General features: G+C 47.6%; 1 protein-coding gene across 1 annotated transcript; it reads left to right on the top strand.

The window, feature by feature from the left end:
• Positions 1-320: 320 nt before the first annotated feature.
• LOC135317469 (protein ELYS-like) lies at positions 321-24,466 on the top strand (the record flags this gene model as incomplete). The annotated part of the gene is made up of 19 exons (XM_064473763.1): positions 321-441; positions 1,648-1,901; positions 4,671-4,851; positions 5,639-5,846; positions 7,117-7,233; positions 8,195-8,279; positions 10,262-10,412; positions 12,852-12,984; positions 13,072-13,253; positions 13,728-13,789; positions 17,279-17,366; positions 18,134-18,227; positions 19,697-19,820; positions 19,950-20,006; positions 21,220-21,366; positions 22,116-22,303; positions 22,475-22,619; positions 22,714-22,827; positions 24,338-24,466. Coding segments are annotated over exons 1-19 (2,580 nt in total), but the record flags the coding sequence as incomplete, so codon positions are not given.
• Between the last annotated feature and the right edge of the window lie 273 nt (positions 24,467-24,739).

Genomic DNA, 24,739 nt, shown 5'->3' with positions numbered 1-24,739 from the left:
AAAACTCACTCTCTGACTCGTGCCGTGTTGCTTGACTTGACTCCAGTGTCTTGGGCTTTTTCCCGTGTTGTTTATCCTGTCAGTACCCCTGCGTCCCTTTTTGTTGGTGATCTCGTAGGCATCAGAAAAGCAAAGGATTCTGCTTTTGCTCTGCTGTGAGATCCAAACCTGTCCTGAGTGCCCTTTTGTTAAGGAAAAGAGCCGCAGGAGGTGGACGGGAGATTATTCACGGCAAAGGGATGAAAGTTCTGTCAATCTCAGAAATGTCGATGGCCGTCAGGAGCCTCTTTTTGCATTTTCTTCTCTATTCACAGTGAAGAATGCGAGACCTCGCGGCTCAGGTAACGAGCAGCCTGCTGCAGTTTCCCGAGGTGACCATTCAGGCTCTTGGGGAAGATGAGCTCACCCGAGGGTCTGTGCTGCGCGGGCGGTTTTCCAGAGGTGAGCCTTTGCCTTGAAATTGGGTCTTGCTGTGAAGTTGTTACTGCCTGGAGGTGACCTGAGGCACGGGGTCACAGCATCAGCTGTGTCAGGTTGGTGCTGCTCAGGTGCGTCAGGTTTTGAGAGAACAGAAAGGATGAGCTATGACAAAATGATGAAAAATGTTAACATTAAAACATTAGTAGAGTTAAACTTTGAAAGGACAACAGCCTGCGCCAGCCTTGAGCTATTAAAATAACACGGGCAAGTCAGTGAGCCCTCCTCAACTTCTAATGGAATGAAAGGCAGTTTTCAAAAAAGTCCTGGTGTGGTTTTGGGCTGTATTTATTGGTACCATCATAACATCCCGTGCAGAACTAGTTCTCCCACAGTGTTAGAGAGGCAACCCCCCCTGCTTTTTCTTTCCTAGCCTGACTAAAAACAGAAGGAAGAGGAAAGCCCTGTTAGGCGCTGCAGCCAGGTTTGCAGAGCATTTAATGGGACGCAGAGGAGTGTCCCGGGAGAGCTGCTGAGAGCGGCTGAGCAGATGAGGTAGCTGACTTTGTCGGTGATCTGAAGGTAGAGCCGGGGGCCTGCCTGGGTGTCCGGGCTTCTGCTGAGACCATGTAGAATCTCTCTGTGTGACTGTAAGTGCAGTAGTTGAGTTAATACTCCCTTTGTGTTGGAAGTAGTTCAGTGAAACTAAATGTGCTAACTTCTCTCTGTGATCAGCGTGTGTAAAAGTTGAAATTGGCTCCCGCAGTGCCCATTTTAAGGTAATTCCTTGTTGAAGTCCAAACCCCTGCCCAAAGTAGGCGTGTGTCGAGCAAAGTTAGTCAACTAGAAAAGAATTGGCTGAGATTTTGCCATATTTGAAGTATGCTTTAGGAGTTGTATTCTCATATGTATTTAGATGATTTCTAGCAAAACCAAGCTGAATATGGTATAAAGACTAGAGACCAATCTATTGTAATCTTTATCCCAAACAAGCAGAATTCTTCAGTGCAGGAATGACAAGTCCAAATGCAAAATCATAAGGTGGTTCATTTTACGATGCATTGGTTGAGGATTCAGTGGGTGATTTTCAATAATCGACCCGAATTCGGTAAGCCTCTCTTGCTCTGTGAGCTACTTCTGTTGAAGCAAAGGGGCAGTGATTGTGATTTTCCCGTTGTTTTCAACCCTCTCTTGGGAGTTTGCTTTAGCCAGCCTTTTCTCTTCTTCCAGGGAGAGATGGGCTGGCCTGGCTGGCGTGTGGCCCTCAGCTGGAGGTCGTGAGCGCTGTGACGGGAGAGCGGCTCTCTGCACACCGTTTCAGTGGAGCCCGTGAGCAGCCTCCCACCATCCGCGTGGTGAAGGAGGTTTCCTGGCAGACGGGAACGGGGCTGCTGGTTGGCTTGAGAGAAGCAGAGGGAAGTGTTCTCTGCCTGTACGACCTTGGAACATCGAGCGTGGTTACAGCAGTAGTTCTGCCAGGAAGGGTGGGTGCTTTTTAATGGGGGAAACGTTGTCAGGTGCTGCATAACGCTGTTTCAGGAGCAGCTTTGGAGCGTCTCTTTGCTAGGACGTCCATTTTCTCTATTGTGTCATCATACTGTCACTGCAGAGTGTCCAGTCGAGAGCACCTTGATGTGAAATCGTGGGGTTAACGGTACCGTTATCCTTTAAGTGTGCTGAGAGTCAAACACGTTTTCTGGTTTTACAGTAGAGCACGTAGTTACCTCATTCTCCATTTGCACAAAAAGGCCTGGAAAACTACCTTTTTTTTTAGCCAGAGTGACAAAGAACTCGTCCGCACCCTGCCTTTCAAGTGTTGGTAACATACATGTCCTGAATGGTTCATTATGTCAGAAATACTGTCTTTAAAACATCTCAGACTTCCATGGCTGTGCTGTAGCTGACTTCGGCACATTCCCAGGAGTCTCGGACTAGCAAGCAGGTGACTTTAGAGCAAAGCACATTTTTCTGTTGACTTAGGATGGGAAAAAACAGGCTTCACTGCGTTACCTGGCAGGTGGTTACAGACTGACTTTCAGCCTGAAGCCCTTGAACCTCTGCTTATTGCATATGGTGCTTGTGCCGGTGGGATACTCTGGTGTAACGTTGCTAATTTTCCCTGCCTTCTCTAACCCATAAACTCAGATGACGTCCTTTCCCCTCGGCTCCTTGTCTGAGTGTAGACAAGAGTCACCTTAAGGTAATGGAACATCAAGGTTCCCTCTGTCTTTACCACCTTAGAATCTGCGACAGATAAATACTTCCATATTACTCAGCTTTCCAGAGCGTGGTTTGGTTTGACTTGCTAGAATCCAGGCGGGGTTTGTTTGTCTGTAGCGCTACAGTGTGATTGCTGGCAGTGAGCGTTTGTGGGGTGGTGATGTCTAACGAGCTGAGCTGGGTTGGTGCTCCGCTGTGTGGGTTTGCCGATCATCCTGATAAATCTCAGCGTTTGAGATGGAAAGGCAAGCTGTGCGCTGACATAGACGTGCAGTCATTCAGACTTGTAAAAGCAAATCTGAATTGAAAACATTAACGGTATTAAATTGGTTTATAACGGTTGCATGTTTCAGAGCTCTGGAATGGTATTTTCCCCACTCTTGCTGGTTTGTGTGAGGCAGAAGGGCAGCATGCAGAGTCAGGGAGCTGAGACAGGATTTCTGCGTTCGTTCCCAGAAGGAGCTGGCAGCAGTGTAGGAGAGTGTGCAAAGCCAGTGGCTGGTGCCGTGGGAAAACAGGCAGTTCCAGGAGCTTCTACAGGGAAAACTGAAGCGTTAAAACTGGGAAGCTGTATGCAAAAGTGGAAAAGGTGGATTTGGGGCCAGTTGTACAACAACAAAACGAGACCTTAAAAGAAAAAAAGTTAACAGCAACACGGGAACTTTGGCTGATTCCGCAGCACGATATGTGCAGTGTTTCTGCTTTCCTCCTGAGAGTCATCAAGGCTTGGAGCAGCAAGAATTCGAATAACCAACGCACTTTTGGTGGTGCTTTGAGTAGCTGAGAAGATTGGAGATTTCATCTGATTTCCAGGAAGTGTGAAACAATATAAAGTTGTCTGAAATACTGCGGGCACTTCTAGGAGTAGAATTCTTGTGGCCCAGGGGAAAGGTAAATTCTGTAGCAGATTGCCAGGCAGCGCAGTCACAGCAAGTGCTTGATACGGGAGGGGAGAGAACTTTGGGGCTTCGAGGTTTGGTCAATTTTTCCCCACCTCTGGGGAGAAAAACCAATCTATATAAAAAAAGGACTCCTTGTGGTGCTCACTGCTCTGTTCCGTTGTCGTGTAACAGGTTGCTGTTGATGTAAAGCTCCCTGGTGTCACTGTGTGACATTATGCAAGGAGGCTGAAGGGCAGCCCGTGTTCTTTTGTTGTGGAGCCTTAGTGCAGGAGCCCTCACGTGCTGGTGTCTCTGCTGGAGCCGTCAGGGCTGTCCCGGGAGGGGCTGCAGGTGCGGAAAGGTCTGTCTTCATCAGGGCCTTGTACTAAAGCTGCTGGCAGGTGGCTCCGCGTGTTACAGAGCAGCGTGCGCTTCTCCTCAGCCGGAGCTGGCTTTTGGCGAACCAGCTGCTGGGCTTTTTGCCGCTGTTTCGGCACTGAAAACTTTTCTGCTTTCCCTGGTTGCTCTGTTGATTCTAAATGAGGACTGGTGTAGCTTTCCCTAAGCTGGTATCTCCCTTCCGCTCTCTGTAACAATACTCCCTTGCCGTGGCAGCGGTGTGTCTCCCCTGCAACTTGGCCGCTGCCGCGTCTGACTGAGAGCCGAGATTTGCCCTAGTACCTGTTTGGCAAAGAAGGCGTGGGCTGTATCCCAGTGCTGACGGGCTGGGGGCCGTGGGAGAGCGAGAGTGAGTTTGGCCTTTCTTACTCCAGTCCCTTAAATACGGTCAAGTTTCTTGCATTTAACGGATTTTCTGTGTTGTCTTTGAGTTAATGGTTTCTAAGTAGAAAATGGAACTTGGTAAGCTGTGATAACAGACTGCACCATTGCAGTTGGAGTGAGCTCAGCGAAATCCCTGCAGGAAACCCCGTAAACGGAAGGCAGTAACGGATTTTTGTACAGGACATTTTTGGGGGTTGGTTGGTTTGTTTGTTTTGTCTGGATATAATTGGGATCAATGCTGTGTTTTTAAGTCTGAGAAACCTGTGTTTACTTTCTTGCTTCTGATGGGCTGATTCTGGCTTCACTTTTGAGTGATTTCTCTCAAAGCTCGTCAAAGAGCTGAAATACTAACTTGTAGTTTTCCTGTAGGTAACTGCTGTAGAGCCCATAACTAACCCCGGAGGAGCCAGCGTGAGGCCTTGGCACCTGCACCGGGCTCTGCAAGGGTTTGGTGGCGTGGCAGCGGTGGCGACAGATGTTGGTCATCTGCTTGTGGTGGACCTTGGTTTGGATGATCTCTCTTGCAGTCAGAGGGAGAATGAACCATCGGGTGAGCTTGCGGTTTCTAAACTTGAACGGAAAAGTAAGAAAACTTGTGTCTTTTAAATCAACAACACGCATCCCACTTTGAAGCTACTGCTGTGCAGACGTTTATGGCTGCTGATGACAGGTGGCGGTTTGACATCGTCTGGCCCTGAAAGGATTAAAAATGGGAGTGGCTTCATACTCCTCCTAAGGTTACAAATACCCCCTCCCACCAGGGTCCCTCTGTCACGGTGATTCTCACCAGTGAGGGGTAGGAATCTGACCATCTGAGTCGGTGCAGCTGCCTGACAGGAAGGTGTGTCGGACGTGCCCTGTTTCCTGGGAATGTTCTTCTGCTTCTGTTCATTGACTTGGGGCAAAGTTGAGGCTTGTTTTTTAAAGTAAATATGCCTTACCAAAATCCCTGCATTTGACCAAACGGAACCTGTACTTGGTGTACTCGGATTGCATATGCTGTTTTTGCTCTTACAAGAGTGGCCTCGGGAGCTGGTCTCACTTCAAGTAGCTTCACCGTGAGGCCCAAACTCCTGATGTGCAGAGCCCAGGAAGAATTTGTCTATGGAGGTTTCGCTTTCACCTGGTTTTGAAATAGGAGCGAGGATACCTGTCCAGTCAGAGAGTTCCTATGTGCTCTGAATGCGTACAAAATGGGAAGAGCAGACAAAGTATTGCATCAATGGGTATTTTGCCGGGGACGGTAGAATTAGATCATCCATGTTGTCACGTCAGTGTTTCAAATGCAACCTGAATGGCCTAACGCGTTCCTTTATTGTGTGGTTTTGTGCGTGCAGGTCTAACAGTTGTCACTAGAGCTGCTGCTGGCGTTTCACAAGGAAGAGCAACCGTGAGCAGAGCAGGGAGACATCTCTACTTTCAGTTACAGTGTCCTTCAGGAACAGCGCTCTCGACCCTGTGCTACATCAGCAGAAGCAACCAGCTCGCCGTGGGTTTTTCCGATGGCTCCCTGTCACTGTGGAATATGAAAACTCTGCAGCGGGAGTAAGTCGGCCTTTGCACTTGGTCACGCCTGGAGGTGCAGGGCTCTCAAGGCTCTGCTTGAGGAGGAAGTCTGTTAATTTAAAGAGCCCTTTTTCAGGGAGGGAAATGTGGAGTGTAATCTTGGCCTGTTTAGGAATCCCCTTCTGAAGTAACCATTGAGCCATACCTGGATTCAGTGGGCCGCCTTCTGCCCAGCGGGCTGGGATTGTTCTCCTTATTGTGCCCGTGGGCTGAGGAACTGCGGAAAGCTCCCTTCTCTGGGTTCTGTCAAGCAGTCAGGGTGTGAGAGAGCTGCTTTCCATAAGGCGGTTTGGTCCACCAGCAGTATTCAGTGACAGCAGGAGTTGTGTGTGTTTCAATGAAAGAGATTGTAGACATTATTTCTCAGAAGCAGCTCCTGCAATGAGGGCACCCATTGAAAGGCTGAAGTATGTTAATGATGGGATTGTGGTGATCATATTCTTTAAAGCGTCCCGGTTGAAAGGAGTGAGACGTGAAGGATCAAGAGCTGATCTGGGGCTGAAAAGACATTCTCTCCCACATTTCAGCCTCGACCAAAAGAGGGGACTGACCCATGCCAAGGCAGCGATGCATGGGAATGAAAGTCTGCTTGGAACACTTGGAGGGGGAATAAGGGTCATGTCAAGGGATAAGCAACAGAGAAATGAGGGAGATGATTTCAGCTCTGCCAAAGAGCAATCCCCCCTGGAATATCTGACCCAATTCAGATCGGGATTCACTTAAGCAAATCTGCAGTGACTCACCGGGAACTATTGGCGGCATGAATAGAGAGTGGAGGGATAGTGAGGTGGCAGGAATAGATTGTGAAGGTGCAAGGAAGGTTCAGAAGTCTGGAGGAGAAAGGCTTTAGATAGTCCAAGTAAAGAAACAAGACACTACTGGTGTTTGGCGCTGTTTTCAGCTTGTGCAGAAGAGAGGCTGCATTTTCAGTTCAATATTGAAGCAGGCGACAAGAGTAGGAAGAATCTTTTGCCTGGCAGCTGAAGGAATCTTTCATGTTCCTGCTCCGCAGGCAGAGGAGGAGATAAAGCCAGGTTATTGCCCGTGCTGGACAGTAATTTCCTCACCTCGTGGCTGTTGCATCAAAAGCAGTCGCTCCCGTGACTCCCTTGTTTGAGACGGGAGTGTGACCTTCTGTGCCTTGAGGAGAAGCACGTCAGGGGCTCTTTGCTCAGAAGATGCTTCTCCCCTTCTACAAACAGGCAGGGCCACCAGGCTCACCTGCTTTCTGTTTTTGTTAACCCTGCAGGCACCACTGTCAGCTTGAAGGAGGAAGGATTCCTGTCTGCGCCGTTACTTTTCAAGAGCCTGAGCACGATCCTCGCAACTGTTGCTACTTGTGGGCTGTTCAGTCGACGCAAGAAAGGTGAATAAAAGCTTACTATCGACCACTGGGGTTTTTTTTTTTTTTGAGCATTTGTTCACCTAGAGTTGACCCACGTGTATTTGTTTTGTTGAATTAGCCGTGCAGGAGATTCTCTCCGGTATGGAAGGGGCTGACGGTGCGATTTGTACAGGATGTAACAGGGATGGAGAGGGACCTACTAGTTCCTCCCTGCTGAAAGGCAGCAAAGCGACAGTGGCTCTATTTCTGTGCTGGCATTCTTCAATGGCTTCCTTTGTTTCCTGATGACTGCTTCATGATTTGCCTGATATTCACACCGTGGTATGAAAATACCATGGAGCGCAGTGGAGGCTGCAGCTCCAGAGCACTGACGGTGCGGATCCACCAGCCTGCTGCCCCTAAAGGAGGAGGTGACAGCACGGCCGGTTCCCTGGTGCCAGCCTGAGCCTTGGTGAGCCAGCTCAGCTCGGCTGGCAGGGAAGGTGCTCAGCAGCCAAGTCGGTGGTTTCCTGCTGGGCTAATGACTGAAAGGAGGGTGTGGAAGGTGCCGTGTGTGCAGGGGAGGGACTGGAGCTTTGGTGGGAAGGGAAGGGGAGAAAGATCTGCCCCTCTCGGCATCAGCAAGCTATTTACTCAGCTCGGCTGCTCATGGAGTGGCAATCTTTTTCAGTTTGACTGTAAAGCAGTTTTGATTGCGAGCTCTTCAATGCCAAGAACTGTTCCCAACCATTTTTACTCCACAGAACATCTTGAAGCTTCCAGATTGTATGGGTAGCCTTTGCCCCAGAAGCTGTTAGTGTCCAAATTTCCTCCTTTGTGGTTTAGCGGCTAAATGTGACCAATTCTCAGGTTTTGGGAAGGGCTGTTTTTCTTTTCAGCAAGACAGTGCTATTCAGGAAACCTCAGCCTAGACCTAAGGAAAGGGTAACGAGGACTATAAAGCAGCTTTGTAACCAAATGTCATCATTTGTACCTTTTCCAGTGAAGGCGATGCCGTGAGTTTACATCTGTTGCAGTTAGCGTTCGCAGACAGGAGGCCCTTGGCTTCAGGACAAGTCATGTACGAGGTAAGACGTGCACGTCCGTGAAAGGATGGAAAGAGTCCTTTTCCCTAAGGGAGTATCAGTGAAGTTGGCAGGGGGAATATTGACCATGACAATTCAGAGATGACTTAAAAAGAAAGAATCTTTCGCTGAGCCTTCCCGGGCACGGCCTTTGTCCATACTTTTTGAAAAGAAGTCGTACAATTTCATACCGCCGCGTCGTGTGTTCCAGGCAGGGCCGTCTGCAAAGAGCCCGTATAAATTCAGTTCCCGAAGAGGCAGCAGCTTTTAGAAATAAAATGATTCTTCATTTAAACACCAAGTGAATGGCCTGTAGGAAGAGAAGACAGGGCTTTGAGTAGCTCTGTTTAACCAAACTGCAGAGTTGAATAAGGTTCTGTCTGTCTCCCTTCCTTAAAACACGGGCGTACAGCTTTATTCTGTTCCGGTCTTCAGGTTTAAATTCTTGTTTTCCCTTTGAGCTCTGTCAGCAGGACTTCACATGACGCTCACCTGCAGGGTCTCTTCGGTGCTGGTCCTGAAACTTAGTAGCTCTAAAGAGAACTCTTTCTACTTTTTGGCTGCGTTACCTACGAACTCTGCTCTTGAAGCCAGCAAAATAGGCAAATACAGTAAAGAGTGGTCTGATTTGGTCAAAAAAGTATATGTAAATTTTGAGAAGTGGCTCCAAAGAGGTTGTGTTTAAAATAGAGATGAACTAGCCTTACCTCTCTGTTATCTAACAGATAGAAGACGCGTTTTTAGAACGTATTATTTTATTCAGTGTTATGCCTGAAACCCTTGCAAAATCTTTTGGATGGGAAAGTAATCTTAATTCAGAGCATGTCTTTCCTGTTGAGGTGCGGTAGGAGAGGATCTGTGCTCTACAGCCTTGATATTTATTAGTAGTATTTCCTAGAATGGTTAAGAGAAAGCTTGCCTGTTCTCAGAGTAGGTGAGTTACATGTAACATATCAGGTCATACGAGAATGGATTGTCTCATGCCAGTTCCTTCTAGAGCTCTGAAACTTTAGGAAACTTGGGTAGAATGAGGTACAATCAATTTTTTTTTATTTTCTGGTAGGTTTTTGGAGATTTTTAGCTGCTTAGCTTTTGGTTTTGGTTGGTTGGTTTTTAATTGTAGAGCTGCTCTTTGTCCACAATCCACACACCCATGTGTTGTAGGGTAGAGCGTTTGACCAAGTGCTGTATTTGGAAAGACAGTATTTCAGTCAATGCTTGCTTAGCAAATGGTGGTCTCAGAGGTTCCACACAATCCTGCTGGAGTTTCTGTAGGTCTCAAAGTAGTTGGCTGACTCTGTAGGAATTTGTGATCCTAAACGCCTTGCCCACGTGCATGCCATGTCCGCCGGGTTGTTTTGCTGTTGGCTGCACTTGGTGAAGGCAGGGAGGCATATTTCACCCTTTAGTCCCTGAGGAGGTGAGAGGAGGAGCTGGCAGGAGCTGACGTGGTTTGAGAGAAGGCTGTGACTCAGTAAGACGTTCTCATGGCTACTCCCGAGGGATGGGCTTTCACTCTAGCGGTGTGTGCCTATAGATAATGCCTCGCAAGAGAGCTTTGGCTGCTGGAAGGCCGTGACTCCTCTAACTTCATCAGTTCTGTGATCAAGTCATGGAGCAAAGCGCTTTGCATGCCTATGTATGGCATTATTTCAGATCTCTCTTTCTAGATAAATACGTAGGTTTGTGAAGAAACCGGGATGGTGCAAGGAATTCTGCAAAACACATTTAGAACCAGTAATGCGAGGGAAATGCTCAGTTCTGAAAATGTGCAAAGCTTTTACGGCCAAACTTACCCGTTACGGTTTGACACTCAGTTCTCTTGCTTGTCAGCTGTAGTTTCTCTTTGCCATCAGATTAAGCGCCTGGGAGAGATACAGTACAATATGCAGGTTCTATTAGACATGGACATTCTTTCCTACTGAGGTGTAATGTCTGCTTTTCTCTCAGAATGACCTTTCTCTCGCCTGTGATTTTTTCCGCAGGGTTTGGCATCCTGTGTTGAAAAGTACAGTTTGGATCTGACGGGTGGAGCCTTTCCCTTGAGAGGGCAGGGCAGCAAGGCCAAACTACTCAGCTGTCAGGCTGTAGAAACCTTTCCCAACTGCATTGACAGAGAAGGCAGCGTTGATGAAGGTTTGTTCCTGATGCCCGTCTTTGGTTGTTCTAAACTAGATGGTTTTGGCATCCAAGCAGTGAATGCTGTTCCATACCCACAGCCTGAAAGTCTTCAGTATCTGTATAGACTAACTTCTTGGGCTTATTTCAAAGGAAAAACTGGGTGCTTAGGTTCTGTGGGACTTGTTAAAATAAACCCTATTTTTCCCTTCAATGCTTGCTGACATGCTGTAGCGATGTATGGTGGGGTCACCTCTATAACACCTGTCAGTCATTTTATTCCTCCAGCTCTCATCTTTGAACAGTAGGATCATCCCCTCCATTGCTTAGGAATGTTCCCTCAACTTTCTTTTTTCCCCTCTTCCAACCTATGCCTGCACCTGCATCCAGCTGGCGGCCGGTCACGAGTGCTGTTCCCCAGGGCTCGGTCCTGGGGCCAGATCTGTTTGATACCTTCCCCAAGCACCTGGATGAGCCGGCAGTGTGCCCGCGTGGCCAGGAAGGCCCCCAGCATCCTGGCTTGTATGAGAGAGAGTGTGGCCAGCAGGAGTAGGGCAGTGATCGTCCCCCCCTACTCGGCGGTGGTGAGGCTGCACCTCGAATCCTGTGTTCAGTTTTGGGCCCCTCACTACGAGAAAGATACTGAGGCGCTGAGTGTGTCCAAAGAAGGGCAGCGAAGCTGGTGAAGGGTCTAGAGCACAAGGTTTAGTTGGGATCTTAGGGAAAATTTCTTCACAGAAAGGGTTGCGAAGCAGTGGAACAGGCTGCCCAGGGAAGTGGTGGCGTCACCATCCCTGGAGGGAGTTAAAAGACGTGCAGACGTGGCGCTGTGGGACAGGGTTTAGTGGTGGGCTTGGCAGTATGAGGTTTACAGTTGGGCTCGATGATCTTAAGGGCCTTTTCCAACCTAAATGATTCTACGAGTCTATGATCTGCCTGTGCACTTTGCCCTCTCTGTGTCTAATAGGTTCCTACACCTACAAGCTCTTAAAGCAAGAGCTTCTGGCTTCCCTTGTCCGGATCGACAGTTAAAACTCCTCTGGTGTCTTTCACTACCTTGCAATAATGAGATGTGCATCTCTGGGTTTGCACATCCAGTGATGCTCTGAGCACATCTCTGAGCCGGCTGCAGTGATAACTTTCACAGCCTTTTGTTTGGGTGTGTGAATGCCCTTCCCTCTCTTCTTACTGGCCTTAACTTATGTCTGCTGTTACAAAGACCACACTGGCATGACTTTCTAGGCTATTTGTGTTTATTAGCTTTGTCTTAGTCCTGAAGAGGCAGCTTCCACCTCTTTTGGGGTGCCATCCTCTAACAACAGCGTGTCAAAATCTAATGAAAACCCCTTTGGATTTTCTCCACCTGTGGCATGATTCTGAGGAGAGGGCCTTCTAAAACCTTCTCAAAAACAACCAACAGGCGCACCCACCAAAAAACCCAAACCAAAACCAACAAAAAAGGCCCTTTCGGTCCCCTTTTCATGAAGCCTGAGGCATGGAAAAATGCTTGTCATTTCTCTGATGGCTCCTCATTAGCTTTTATCCAGAAACTATTCAAGTTGTAGGCCCACATGAGCTTCTGTTGGATGTGGGTTGAGGTTAGAAATGAAGCTGGCTTCTGATTTATGGAACTAATTGACATCTTCAAGAGCAGTTTCAGCGGCTCACACAAGTGAAAGGGCCCAGGAGTTCACGATGAAACACAGTAAAGCGTGGGAGGCTCCCTGAGCAGCCCTGATGAACTCAGCAGAGAACAGAGACCCATTTTGCCAAACGACCTGTCTCCTGGTTCCCTGCTCTGTCAGGGTAAAGGATGCACCCCGCACTTTGCTCACATCTGGAGAATGCCTTCTCCCCAGAGACGACAGACCATGCCACTTCTTGAGAGAAGCCGAGTGTAACATGGTCAATGTTTGATGTTAAACTCTTTGTTCCAACCTCCTGTTTGTTGGGGTTGGGTTTTGGTGTTTGTTTTGTGTGATAATTGTGTTCTTTCATTCTGACTGTGCTGGAAAGGAGCTATTCGTAACACCCGTAATCGAGTCGAATCTGGAAATTAAGAATGCCAGCTGAGTGATCAAGTGTATACGACAAGAATTTGTATGCTTTCTAAAAGCAGCAATGTATGTTTTCCTAGGGTGGTGGGTTGTTTTTTGGTTTTTGTTTTTTTCTAACCATCTTGATGCACTCTTACTGTATGGGAAACTTGATTACCTGACAATTGTGTATTGGGTTTGTCTTAGGACGGATACAGGTTGAACTCGCAAAGGGGGGCAGCATGACTGAAACCTATCACAGAGGTGATGCTGTGGTGTACATTTTTAAAATTCTTCTTAGTCAAGTGTTGCGTTTCATGAGTGACGTAACAGAATGAAGCCAAACTAGAAAGTGATGTTTTGAAAATGTCAGATAGATTGTATTTTCTCCCAATAAGAAACAATGTCTTGTCTTTTCCAGTCATATCTCCTGACATCAGTGTCTCCGTCTTCAGCTGGCAAGTGAACACACGCGGCCAGGGAAAACCATCTACTTATTTGGGTGTATTTGACTTGGACTGCTGGTATGAGGCTCAAATGCCAGGCTCACTAAGGTAGGTTTTTATGAAGCTGGTTTCAGTATCCCTCCCCATAATTCACTGGAAAGTCAGCGTTTAGCTTCTGCGCTTGTTTTCTTTCAGGCCAGAAGAATCCCTTCAGGACTGCCCCTATTTTGCACTGTGGTCACTGGACGCTGTAACAAGCACGACTGCTCCAAACCTCCTTCTGGATGTTGTGGTGCAGGAGCGCAGCCTAAGCTGGAGAGTTCCTCCTTCTTACCCACAACCTGAGCTGTGTTTTCACCCAAGCACCTATAATTTTGGTAGGTATTACACGGCTTTGAGTAGTGATAAGCTTAAACCGAGCTCAAATGCCATTTATTGGTTCTCCTGGTCACTGTTTGTCGCGCAAAAACCCAACCAAACCGAAACACCCCAACCCCGCACCCACCCAACCGTGATGACGTTGTGCTGACCAAGTGTGTGCTGTTGTGACACCTGCCTGACAGGCGGCTGGGTCTGGGGGTTGGGTGCTTCTGCAACGCAGCCCGTGAGGTGGTGCTGGTGATCAGATGAAATGACTCCGGGCTGAAGCTCAAAGCGCAGCACCTCGATAGCCCCGGAGGTAAAATTTCTACACTCAGCCATTATTTTTCTAAAAAAGGCTGTAAGTGATGTCATGAGGAAAACGGGTACTCAGTTGTACCTTTCCAGAGGTTGCTGTGACAAAAATGTAAACTGGTGCTACCATCACGGTGAGAGTATGGAATGTTGTCCAACGTTCATTGTCTCTGCAGATGGCACGTGCCTGCTGAGCTCTGGAGTTGTTCATGTGACGTGCAGCGGCTTCCAGAAGGAGGTGAGCTTTTACTGTGTCTTTATGGAGAATGTCAAGGGATGGAGCTTTCCTAAGCTTTCCATGGCGCTGCTTTCGGTGTCAGGGACCATTTAATGCTCCTCCTGCCCATCCACACGCGTAACTGCAATTGTACCCTGCCAGTTTTAACAAATGTAATGTTTGAGGTCCCCTCTTGGGAGTGTAAACCCACCGTTGCCTCCCGTTGAAGCACGATCAGGGCCTGAATGTCTAGAAAGGAAGAGAGCGCTGCTCTAGGAGCAGGAAGAGAAAGTCGGGGAAAGGTGTTCCTTCTCTCTCATCAATGAGTGCAACTGCCTGCGTGGTCCTGAGTTCGGGTTTTGATCCCTGATGAGCTGGGAAAAGAGGACAGAACGGAGAAAAGGAAGCATCGTTCCCTCAGAACAACCTTCAGGCAGAGGAGCACTTGGTAGGAAGGGGAGAGCAGTCTTTCCCTGCCCTCATCTTCCTCTCTACTGGATTCCTCACCAGATCTGTGGGGGTGCGTTGGGGCAAAGAGCACTTGTGCACAGTGTGGTAGCTAACATGACCGTCTTGGCAGGTTGGCCTGGCCCATAGGCTGTTTCTTTTGCAAGCCTGATGTAGGCTCTTCCATTCAGATTGGGTGATCTGATGTCAGCTCCACGTTGGGAATAATTGGGAAATGCAGAAATTTGTCATACCCTTTGCTGAATTGAGACTAGATCATTCAGAGGCTTGTTAGGGATTTGAGCAGGAATTGCTTGTGAATGTGAGTAAGACAAATGTCAGAATTAGGCACAAGAAGCTTGGTTTGGGGTTTTGTTTGCCTCCGTAAGTCGTACTCGGTGTGTTTCCTTGTCTGAGGCTGGTTTTCAGAAAAAGATGGAAATCTGATGTGTGTATTTGAACGTGTAGAAATGGCTTTGAATGTGATGATTTTATTTAGAAGGGAAAGATACTTGTGAATGTGCTTAAAAAGCCAAAGAAAGAAGCAAACAAAAAGCAAAAGCCCTAAAAAGGAAAATTTGTTGAGGGCTCAGTCTTGGGCCCCTCGGGACAAGAAGGACATAGAGTTGCCGGTGCGTGTCCAAAGAAGGGCAACAAAGGTGGGGAAGGGTCTGGAGAACAGGTCTCATGAGGAGAGGTTGAGGGACCTGGGGTTGTTTGGCCTGGAGGAGAGGAGGCTGAGGGGAGACCTTATCGCTCCCTGCAGCTGCCTGACAGGAGGCTGTTGTGAGGTGGGGGTTGGTCTCTTCTCCCAGGTCACTAGCGATAGAACGAGAGGAAACAGCTTCAAGCTGCACCGGGGGAGGTTTAGGTTGGATATTAGGGAAAATGCCTTCACTGCAAGAGTGGTCAGGCCTTGGAAGAGGCTGCCCAGAGAGGTGGGGGACTCACCATCCCTGGAGGTATTGAAAAGACATGTAGACGTCGCACTTGAGGGCCTGATTTAGGAGACATGGTAGTGTTGGGTTGACAGTTGCGCTCATTGATCCTAGAGGGCTTTTCCAACCTTAAGGATTCTATGTTTCTATGTTCATTTCACCTGGAAGAAGTACCAGAACACCAGCTGCACTAAGCTACTCCTTAACAGTGCACGTCTGTGCCTGCCTGTGCTTTGCCCTTCTGAAGGATCGCCACGGCATTAGAACAGAGTGTTTGAAGCGCCTAAACCTGAAACCTATTAGAACATCAATGTTTCACTTCTTTTCTGTCATCTTGGGAAATGACAACTTAATGTTTGGGGTGTCGTAACTCCTTCATGTCTTCATAGCCTGGAAAGCTGCTTGATCTTGGCTTCGCTGCTTCCATGCAAACGTTGCAGAGTTCTGTTTGTTCTGTCCCCTTCGCGCATTCCTGATGGCAAACTTCTCTGCACCCCATGTGCTGTGGGTATAAGCAGGGCACGTTGCTGGGAATAGTTAATTGGAACGCAGTAAATTGAGAGGATAATGCAGAGGCATGCAAATAAAGATTAGAATTAGCCTTTGGGAAGTTGACGTGTCAGGGGAAAAATTCCATGTGCTCCTCACAGCAACAAGCAGCCCAGCCTGTGATGCCTGAGTGAGTGTAGGGTTAGAAACAAGCACTTACTGTTGGTGGTTCGGATGTTGACAGCAGGTGGGATTCTCCTTTGATTTCGCCTGTTACTTTTAGGAGGAGCAGTTAGACGCGGTCTTGTCAGCTGCTGCCCAGACAGGTTCTGTAGGGCTTCTGACTGGCTGCATTAAGCTTTGGACATCTAAAGGTAAGACTTGTTATGTTTTTTTTATGTTGCATGGTTTCTTCGTATGGAATTCTTGATTCATTTCTTTTTTGTTCTCTCTTTTTAAAGAGCAGCCAAGTTCTGCTGCTAATTTACAGTTTGCCCTTGACTGGACGTGGAGCCGAGTGATCTATACAAAAGACGAATTTGAGCAAATCTGTGAGTACTAGTGCAGCCATGCTGCAAACCTAGAGTCAGTCTTTCCAGTTGAGCTCATTCAGTGATCTGCTGGTAGATGGTCTTGCCCGCAGATCTGGAAGTGCACTTTGAAACTCTGCAATGGCTCTGTAGGCTAACGATTTCATACCTGTTCTTGAAAAGGTGTTGCGCTGTTTGACGGCTCCTGCAGCTCCACTGACCCGCGGAGGTTACAGGCTCTGCAGCACCGCCAGTTGCTTTTGAGCAACCTTAGCACAGTCTTGAACTGTTTTCTAACAGAGGCACAAGAGCTCCCTGGAGAAGGTTTGTCACAGTATTTCTAACTCTCTGGTATGTCTTATGAAGATTTGGAACGATGCTGGGGCTGTAATTGTGGAAAGAGGAGCTTCTGTTGGTTTTGCTGATTGGCAGAAAGTCAGATGTAGCGGGGAGAAGGGGCTTAACTGGGAGGGGTTGGGGCTGCCACTTACCGCGCGTTGAGTTCAGGGCAAGAGTTTGTTGGGGAGCTGGTGCGAGTGGGTGGGGAGGCTGCGGTCAGCAAGGAGCTGTGCAAGCACCCGGCTTGAAATTACAGCAACGGGATGTGGCACTGTGACAAATACTCCCTTTGATTGTCAGCTAGCAGTGCGTGATTGCATGCAAATATTGGATTGGAAATGACTAAAATCAGAGAGGAAGCCTAAATGAGTAACATGTAAAGTGAGTTGCCTGAGTTTCTGTAGCTGTTTCTATTAGAACTTGTTCCTGGCATATTGAGGAGAAAAGAGAAAATCCCTTTGCTAGAGTAAACGTCTCTGCTACGTGAAGAACAGGTGCCTTATCCATGAGTGGATTTAGTAGTTCCAACTTCACTTTTTTTTATTAAACCTTTAGTGAATCTTCTTCTTTGTAAGGGTTGCTTGTGATTGTGGGCTTTTACTTCAGAGAAGGACGTGATAGGGAGTGAAAAATGCACAGGCAAAGATTTCTACCATGTTATTTTTCTACTTTCTCTTTATTGCAATGAGGGGAGCTTTATAAAAAACAAAAGAAATTGCACACCAACAGTCCTCTTAAGCTTCTTTTCATGTTTTGCAGACTTGACAAATAAGCTGGCGGTGACCAGCCTTGCAGCTTTGTATGCACGAGTGGTCCTCTGGTTCTGTGGGTCCCGCCTCCTGCCCGAGGGCTCAGGTAAGCCTAAACTGTCACGCGTCTGTAGCAGTCAGTGCTTCCTATGAACACCTGCTTCCCCATGGTTTTGTCAAGGCTTCATCGATACCAAGTCGTGCCCGTTCAGTGACAGCAGATGCTGAAGTTCTGCTGCTGAAATTGAGATTTCACTGTTTTTTCAACTGCGTCGTGTAGAATGATGGAAGCAGTTTCTTTCCGGGGTGTTTCTCAGAAACAGCACTAAGCCTCTGAGGGAGGGAGTTGCTCGTGCCCACAGCTTGAAATCCTTGGGATTGTAAACAAGTAACTCCTAAAGCCCAACACGGGAATGCTTGATTTTACAGTAAAAGCCTGACGTGCGTGTTTTGAACTTTTTACGGATTGTTTGAGGAAAAAATACACCTTGGAAATAGTTCATCATTTGGATGGGTTATAAATCCTATTGTCAGCCTTAACTGCCTTACGCATGTTCACATGACATGTTTAAAAACCCATTCCCTTTGAGAACTGGGGTGTTTTTTTTTAGAGTGAACTTCAGCTGACACTACATGTTCTGGATGCCACATCACCTGTAAGCTTGAAATGGCACTTAGGACAAGGAGGAATTGACTCCTGTGTCGTAGGTCTCTTTTAGCAAAGGCAGAAGGAGGCTGGGCTTCTTTCAAAGTCGGAGGCTTGCCTGTGCTTTTGATGCTTAGCTTGTGTGTTCTTCTGTCTTTTTAGTCAAAAACTGTAGGTTGAAAATGTGATATGACTTCTTTAACTTACTTCTTATTTATTGCCTGTAGGTGACGAGATGCGTTTCTCTAGACCTTTCTACAATTATCCTCTGATTCGGAGCTACTACGCTGGTCATCGACAGCAACTGGAGCGTTTATCAAGGTAGGACGTGCAGGAAAGCTCTAGAGCAGTTCCACTGCAAATTCAGAAGCGGCAGCGAGTGGCTTTTCCATCAGCAGCTGTATTTGCTACGCTTCATGCATTTGCTGGCAACACTCTTGACTGGAGTGATGCGTGTGTCCTGCTGAACAGAGAGGTTCCTTTCCCGTGTTGAAATGTTGATATATACCTCTGCTTAGTGCCCTTTGTTGGTATCATCATTGTTTTGACGTGCACGTAATTCATTGGCAATTCTGTGTCATTTGTTACCACTGGAAAAGGTCGTGTGGTGAGGACAGGATCAGTCACGGCCAGGTCAGCAAGGCACGGCCTTTGCAGAGCAATTGTTCTGGGCACAGAAGAAAGTGTGTTTTAGAAACAAACAAAAAACAAAGCAAAAATAATCTCTCTCAATGACCAGTGATAGATGGCGATAAGGGGATTGGCCCAAATCTCCCACTCCCAAGCACCGCGGTGTCGTTGAAGGAGATGGGCAGAGTCACATGCAGCCGGCACGGCCAGCGCTCTCCTGGCGACTGGATAAAAGCCCCTTCCTCACGGGAGCTCCCTTTCCTGGGCTGGCTCACGAGCATAATGGTGATGTGCCTTGGGTTAGGTGAGAACAGATTTTTCTTTGGCAACTGTTCTGTAACCTAAAGAAAGTCCTCAAGTAGCCGTGGCTGTGGCACCGTGAGCAAGGTGCAGCAGGAGGAGTCCAGGTGGAAGCTGCTCTATGTCAGGCGCTGGCTTTCAAGCTCCTCTTCCTGCGCGTCCTTCTCAGGTAACTCTCGTACAGGCTCACGGGCTCCTTAGAAGCACCACCTCCAGCGTGCTGCTTCTGCTCGTCCTCCTCGGGAAATGAAAGGCTGGCGTCGCAGCCCGCAGGAGCCTGCGATGGGCTTCTGAGGAATGCAGTGTTTCACAGGCCAGCCCTCCGTCACTGTGATGGCACGTGCAGAGGCGCAAACGTGCTGCTTCAGGGGATACCAGAATTCAGCTGCGGGCTCAGCTTTCTGACCGTGACTGTTTTTCAGTAACAGAAGCGAGGTGCTGAGACCAAAGCCTGACATTGCCGTGCTGTGGTCTCACCGCTGTGTGTGGGAACACTCCCGCTGGGGGCGTGAGGTTTGGGGTAGCTTTGCTCACACTGCCCTTGTATTACAAGGAATGCGGCACAAAAGAAAAACTGGAAACTAAAAGGTCGCTGCAACTTTCCCCTTAATAAGGGAGCTTTTTGGATTCCTATTTGGAGCTCCTTTAATAATTCACTAGGATCTAATGAGCACCTTTCACCTGACTCCGAAATTTCTTTCCAGTCTATTTCAAGTCACGATCGTGCCTTTGTCTGTTTGTTCCTTTCTTGGAGTCGTGGGAGCTTTAGCTGGGTTTGTTTTGGCTGGAGGAAATCTGTGACACCGAGAGGCTGGAATTAGTGTTTTCCTCTGTCAAATCCTCGCTACGTTTTGTTCCAGAGGCAAACGGGACTCTGACTGCCTGATGGTCGATGGGATGGTTTCCCAGTTAGGAGACCGAGTTGAGAAGTTGTGGCAGAGAGATGAAGGAGGAACGGGGAAATACCCACCTCCTAGCTTACAGGTGAGTGTTGTGTTCCCTGAAAACAACCACCACCACCACCACAAACCCCAGCCCCAGCCCAGCCCTCCCCCAAAGCCAATGATTTCTCAAAGAGAGGACTTTTAAAAAGCTTCTACCTTTTCATTCCAGGCACTGCTGGAGCTCTATTTGCTAGAAGGCGTTGAAGAAAGCCACAAACATGCAGTCGTATCCCTTGGAGTTATTTCTGTCACACCTCCAGTATACGCGCATCAGGGGTCTGAAATGTCTGTCACCTACGCGTTCGATGCATTTTCTAATTTGTGCTTCAAACACACTGCGGATGAACACGTGTAGTTAAGAATTAAGTCGCAGACAGAAGCATTGTTGGATTTCTTTGTACTGTGGATTGTTTAGGAATTTTTAAAATGTTTTGTTGCAAAGTCTTTTCTGATGTGAGAAAACAGGTTTACTAAGCAATGTTAAAGGTAGAAAGCTCCCCTAGATTTTCTCAAAATGTAAACTGTTTTTCATTTTTGAAGCACCCACAGCTGTAGCAAACAGCTGCTTCCTCGAGCGATGCACTAGAATGTGCTGCTTCAGAGCAAAAGGATTTCTGACAGCGGTGTACCAGGACCTGATGTTGCTGAAATCATCCATTTTCCAGCACAGCTAAGAGGGCTTGCTTTTGTGCTGTTACAAGTGCGGGCACACAGAATAATAGAGAGAGAGAAGGGAAAAGTCGTTGGGCAGAAACTGAATTTTTAAGCTGCCGAAATACACTGTGTTGCTTTGGTTGTGTGTTGCCTGACCCGAGAGGGGAGCCTAGAGAGCAGGGGCTTTAAAGCTGTTGCACCCCGGAGCTCTCTGATGAGAATAGACCCCCCAAAACAGCTGTCAGAAAGAGAGAGTGACACTGCCGATGAGTGATCCACATACTGGTTTAAATCCAGTTTTAATCATGCAGAGCTAAGCTGTGCTGTAAGGACACCCTAATTTCAGTTGTTTTATATACGCTGGAAAGGAGGGAAGAAACCAGCTGTAGAATTTGTTTGCTTTAATAATCAAGCATTGGCCGTTCTCGTGTTTTGAATGTCCAGCTGGTGGCTCCAGTGGCTAAAGAGGGAGCCTGTGTTTCCAACGGAACTGTTTAAATATCGAAAGGCAACCTTTCTGAATGCCTTAGAGAAATCAGAGAGTCTGTCTTTCTGGTTATTTATTCAGAATGCAATTTTGTTGTTAGGGCCTGACTATCTTCAGGTTGCAACAGCATGAAATGGCAAGACTAATACATGAGTATTTTCTGCGTCCTACCACTATGATATTCTTATTTCCTTTTAGTATCTATTAATATTCTATTAACAATAGTAATAATGTTATTTCATGTGATAAATTGTTGGTCTTGCAAATCTATTAGCCTTAATTAGATACTTGATATCAGACAATTTACTTGCTGCTAGACATCACGCATCCCTTTCCGAACAAAACAGAACCTTCCGTCGACTCCTTCGCAGCTGCCTTTGCCATCCCTTCGGGCCTTGTTAAGCGTATCCAAGGATTTTGGCTTCTAGACCACAAGGATTATGATGTAAGCATGTGACAGTTTAGTTGGGCACACATTGCAATACAATGCTATGATCTATCAAATGATGTAAAAACCCTGGTGCTTAGCTGATACCAGGTGATAAAACATGGGAAGCTTCTTTTGTAATGCTGCTTCAGCAGCACCTTCAGCAATACGTGATGATCTGCAGTTTGGTTTTAATTGCGTTGAGAGGAAATGGATTAAGACAATGAAGAAGTCAGCGTTAATGCTTGACGTGTGACTTGCCAAAGCCGTCTGTTCAGGTTGTTCTCAGCAGAGCAGTCGAGCGCTTTCTCAAAAGCAGTGGTTTGGGGACTTTAACTATTCAAACTGCCATCCTGGCAGCAAGATTTGAGACAGAAGACCGCCAAAGTGACTCTTCAATCTAATTCATGTTCCCTCTGATGCTGAAGGTTGTTCTTTGCCCGTCACAATGTTAATATAACCTGTTTGCCTGGGAGAATGACTTGTCTTTATGAGAGGTGATGTTTGCCTACGGAGATTTGGTTATCCTGGCCAGGTGTGAATCCCTCCTGTCAAAGGACTCCCTTTGTTCTGTACGGCTCACGGAATATCTTTTTTCTGCAGACACTTCAGCATTTATATTTACCTGTCCGGTACCAAGCCCTTCATTAGTCACCATCTAAGTTTATTCAACAGAGATTCACCCTTACTGAAGACACTTTTGAATCGTTTTGTTGTGCGCGTGTGTGTCTCTATATCTTAAGAAACCTGATCTCTACCTTCTGCAGAGCTCCCTGGCCCTGCTGGTTGAACCAACTGCAACCAAACCTGTGTCGTGGCAAGACGTGCGAATTCTTCAGTCCCTCATGTGCCAAGGAGAGCATAGGCGAGCCCTCAGATACACGCAGGTGATGAAGCTCTCGGCCTCCAGCTGTAGCGAAGTGCGGCTTTTCCTCACTGTGCTGTTGTCCAATAGGTAAAGAAATATCTGCCACCATTTTGGCACTCAAATACTGTGAGAGGTGGAGAACAAACACTAGAAATCACAATCCCCTACACTTCCTTTGAACTTTGAGCACAATATCTGGGGGGCATCTTTTTGGTGATACCATTAAGATGCCTTTACGTCTCACAAAATTAACTGCAGGTGCATGGCGGAGGCTTGGGCTCTGCTGCAGGAACACACCACTCAGTTAAAGGAGGAAGAGCTATTAAAAGACATGTATGACATCTGTCGGGAGATGGGACTAGTGGAAGACTTCCTGAGGCTGCCTTTCACAGACTCTGAACAAGTAAGTGTGGGCAAGAGGAAAATCTGAACCCCCTCTTTGCCAAGAGAAGAGGCAGGGTCATCATATATGTTTTCAAATGTGTTATTTCTCATAGAAGTGTTTGGAGAAATTTTTACGGATTCATGAGATTCTTTTAGTCCAGCATCTGCAGCGTGCCAACTGTACGGCAGCAGCACGGCTGAACCGGGCGATGAACGTTCATCTCATGGTAAGCGTAAAAGTCCTGCCAAGTGTGCAAGGTTCTCTCAGGGGTTACTAACTAGATTTAACAGTGCTCAATAAGAATCCTGCTTTCTTTATCACACCCTTCTTTGAAATACTTGCAATAAGCATCTGCACCTTTCGTTACAGCTGAACTTAAAAGTTGAACAAAAACTTTCACTTCTCCAAAGCGACCCTGTGAAGTTGGAAATTCTGTGTTCAGGGCTGTTGTTGACTCCACGTCAAATAGTTTGTTTGTGTCTGAGGATTAAATAAGTGTCGTGGTTTAGTCGGCAGCTCAGCCCCACACAGTCGCTCGCTCACTGCCCCACTGTTAGATGGGGGAGAGAATCAGAAGGGTAACGCTCGTGGGGTGGGATAAGAACAGTTTAATAATTAAAATTAAAAGAAACAACAGTAGAAATGCAATGTAAAGGAGAACAACGAGAGGCGCAAAGCCCCGGGGGAGGGGGGAAGGGAGGGGAGAGGGGGAAGGAACCGCCGAAACAAACCACACGCGCCGCAGCCGCCCACCGACCCAACGCCGCGCCGCCTCTGCGCTGCCACTGCCCGCCCTCAATATACTGGTCATGGTGTCACATGGTATGGAATGAACCTGCCATTGGCTAGTCAGGGTCAGCCGCCCCCACCATAGCCCTGCCCCTCCCAGCCCCGCCCCCCCGCCACGCGGCAGAGCGCGGGAAGCCGGAAAGGCAGCCGCCCCCCACGGTGAGGAGAATTAACCCCTTCTCATCCAAAACCAGCACAATAAGTATCTTTCCTGTCAGCCACTCTTACCATTCAGATATTCAGGGACGTACGTTACGTAGGGTTCGGATGATTGGAAGTTGTTTGGGTCACTGTGGAATGAAGAGTGTGTTGTATGTCATCTCTGGTATCTCACACGCAGCTCTGGGTGCCAACCCACAGGCAACATTTGCATCATGGGTTGTTCTTTTTATTATTTCCTCAAGTTATAGCGTGAGGTCTGCAATTCCACAGCTTTCGTTTTACCACTTTTAGGACAGAAATTCTTACCTAACTTCTGAGTCTCAACATAGGCAGGTCAAATTCTGTGTTATGTGAACTTCTGTTGTGGTTCTGTGATCCATTTGCTGCTTTCCAGAACCGTAGTTTCCCAGGGAAGCAAACTTGTGGGGTGGTTCTGGAAGGTTGAGGTCCTGCGTTTGAAAGCTTCCATCCCGGGGGAAGGGGTGTGTAGGTAGCTTTCTCTTCCTCATTTTAATCCTCACTTCCTTTTGTCCAACGTAACCCGCCGCTGCCCTGGAGATTCAGTCACCTGGGGCAGTGGCGTTTCAGGAAAAACAAGGGAAAGGCTGCTGTTTTGTCAGCCACGTGAAACTTGTGGGTGCTGACAAGCGTGTCAGACTGAGGTTCTGCAGGGTGCCGGCATGGTTTTAGCTTAAAGTTGTAGGTTCTGCTATTATTCTAGTCTTCCTTCCGCTTGGCTACATATACAGGGTGAAACTTCTTGCTTTACGCTTTTTGTTCACGAGAATGATCGTGCTCCTCGCTGGAGACAGAGAGCAGTTGCCAGAAATTCTCTCTCAGCCCAGCACGGCAAGACCCTTCCTAGAGGTCAGAGGCAGCTGGCTGTAGAGAGAGCCAAGCCTTACCATCTGCCTTCGTCCGGACCAAGAGAAGGTAATTTTTAGGGGGGGAATATAACGCACAACTAACCATCGCTTTGATTGCACAAGGCTGATCGTTTTTCCCTCGTGCTTTACAGCTGCAAGACCAAAGCCAATCTCGACAGTAACAAAACCAGCTAATGCAGGAAATGTGGATCCAAGGGCACCTTTCAGCAGTCGTGTGTTGGCCAAAGTTAGAGAGTTATGGGTAGGAAATGAGCAGAAACTTCGTTGAGAGAGAGTTTTTCTGTTATGATAATGTTTGCT

This window comes from Phalacrocorax carbo, chromosome 26, assembly GCF_963921805.1.
Source record: "Phalacrocorax carbo chromosome 26, bPhaCar2.1, whole genome shotgun sequence".
NCBI lineage: Eukaryota > Metazoa > Chordata > Aves > Suliformes > Phalacrocoracidae > Phalacrocorax > Phalacrocorax carbo.
Note: the sequence above shows the minus strand (reverse complement) of the source record. Positions and strands in the feature narration are given on the sequence as shown.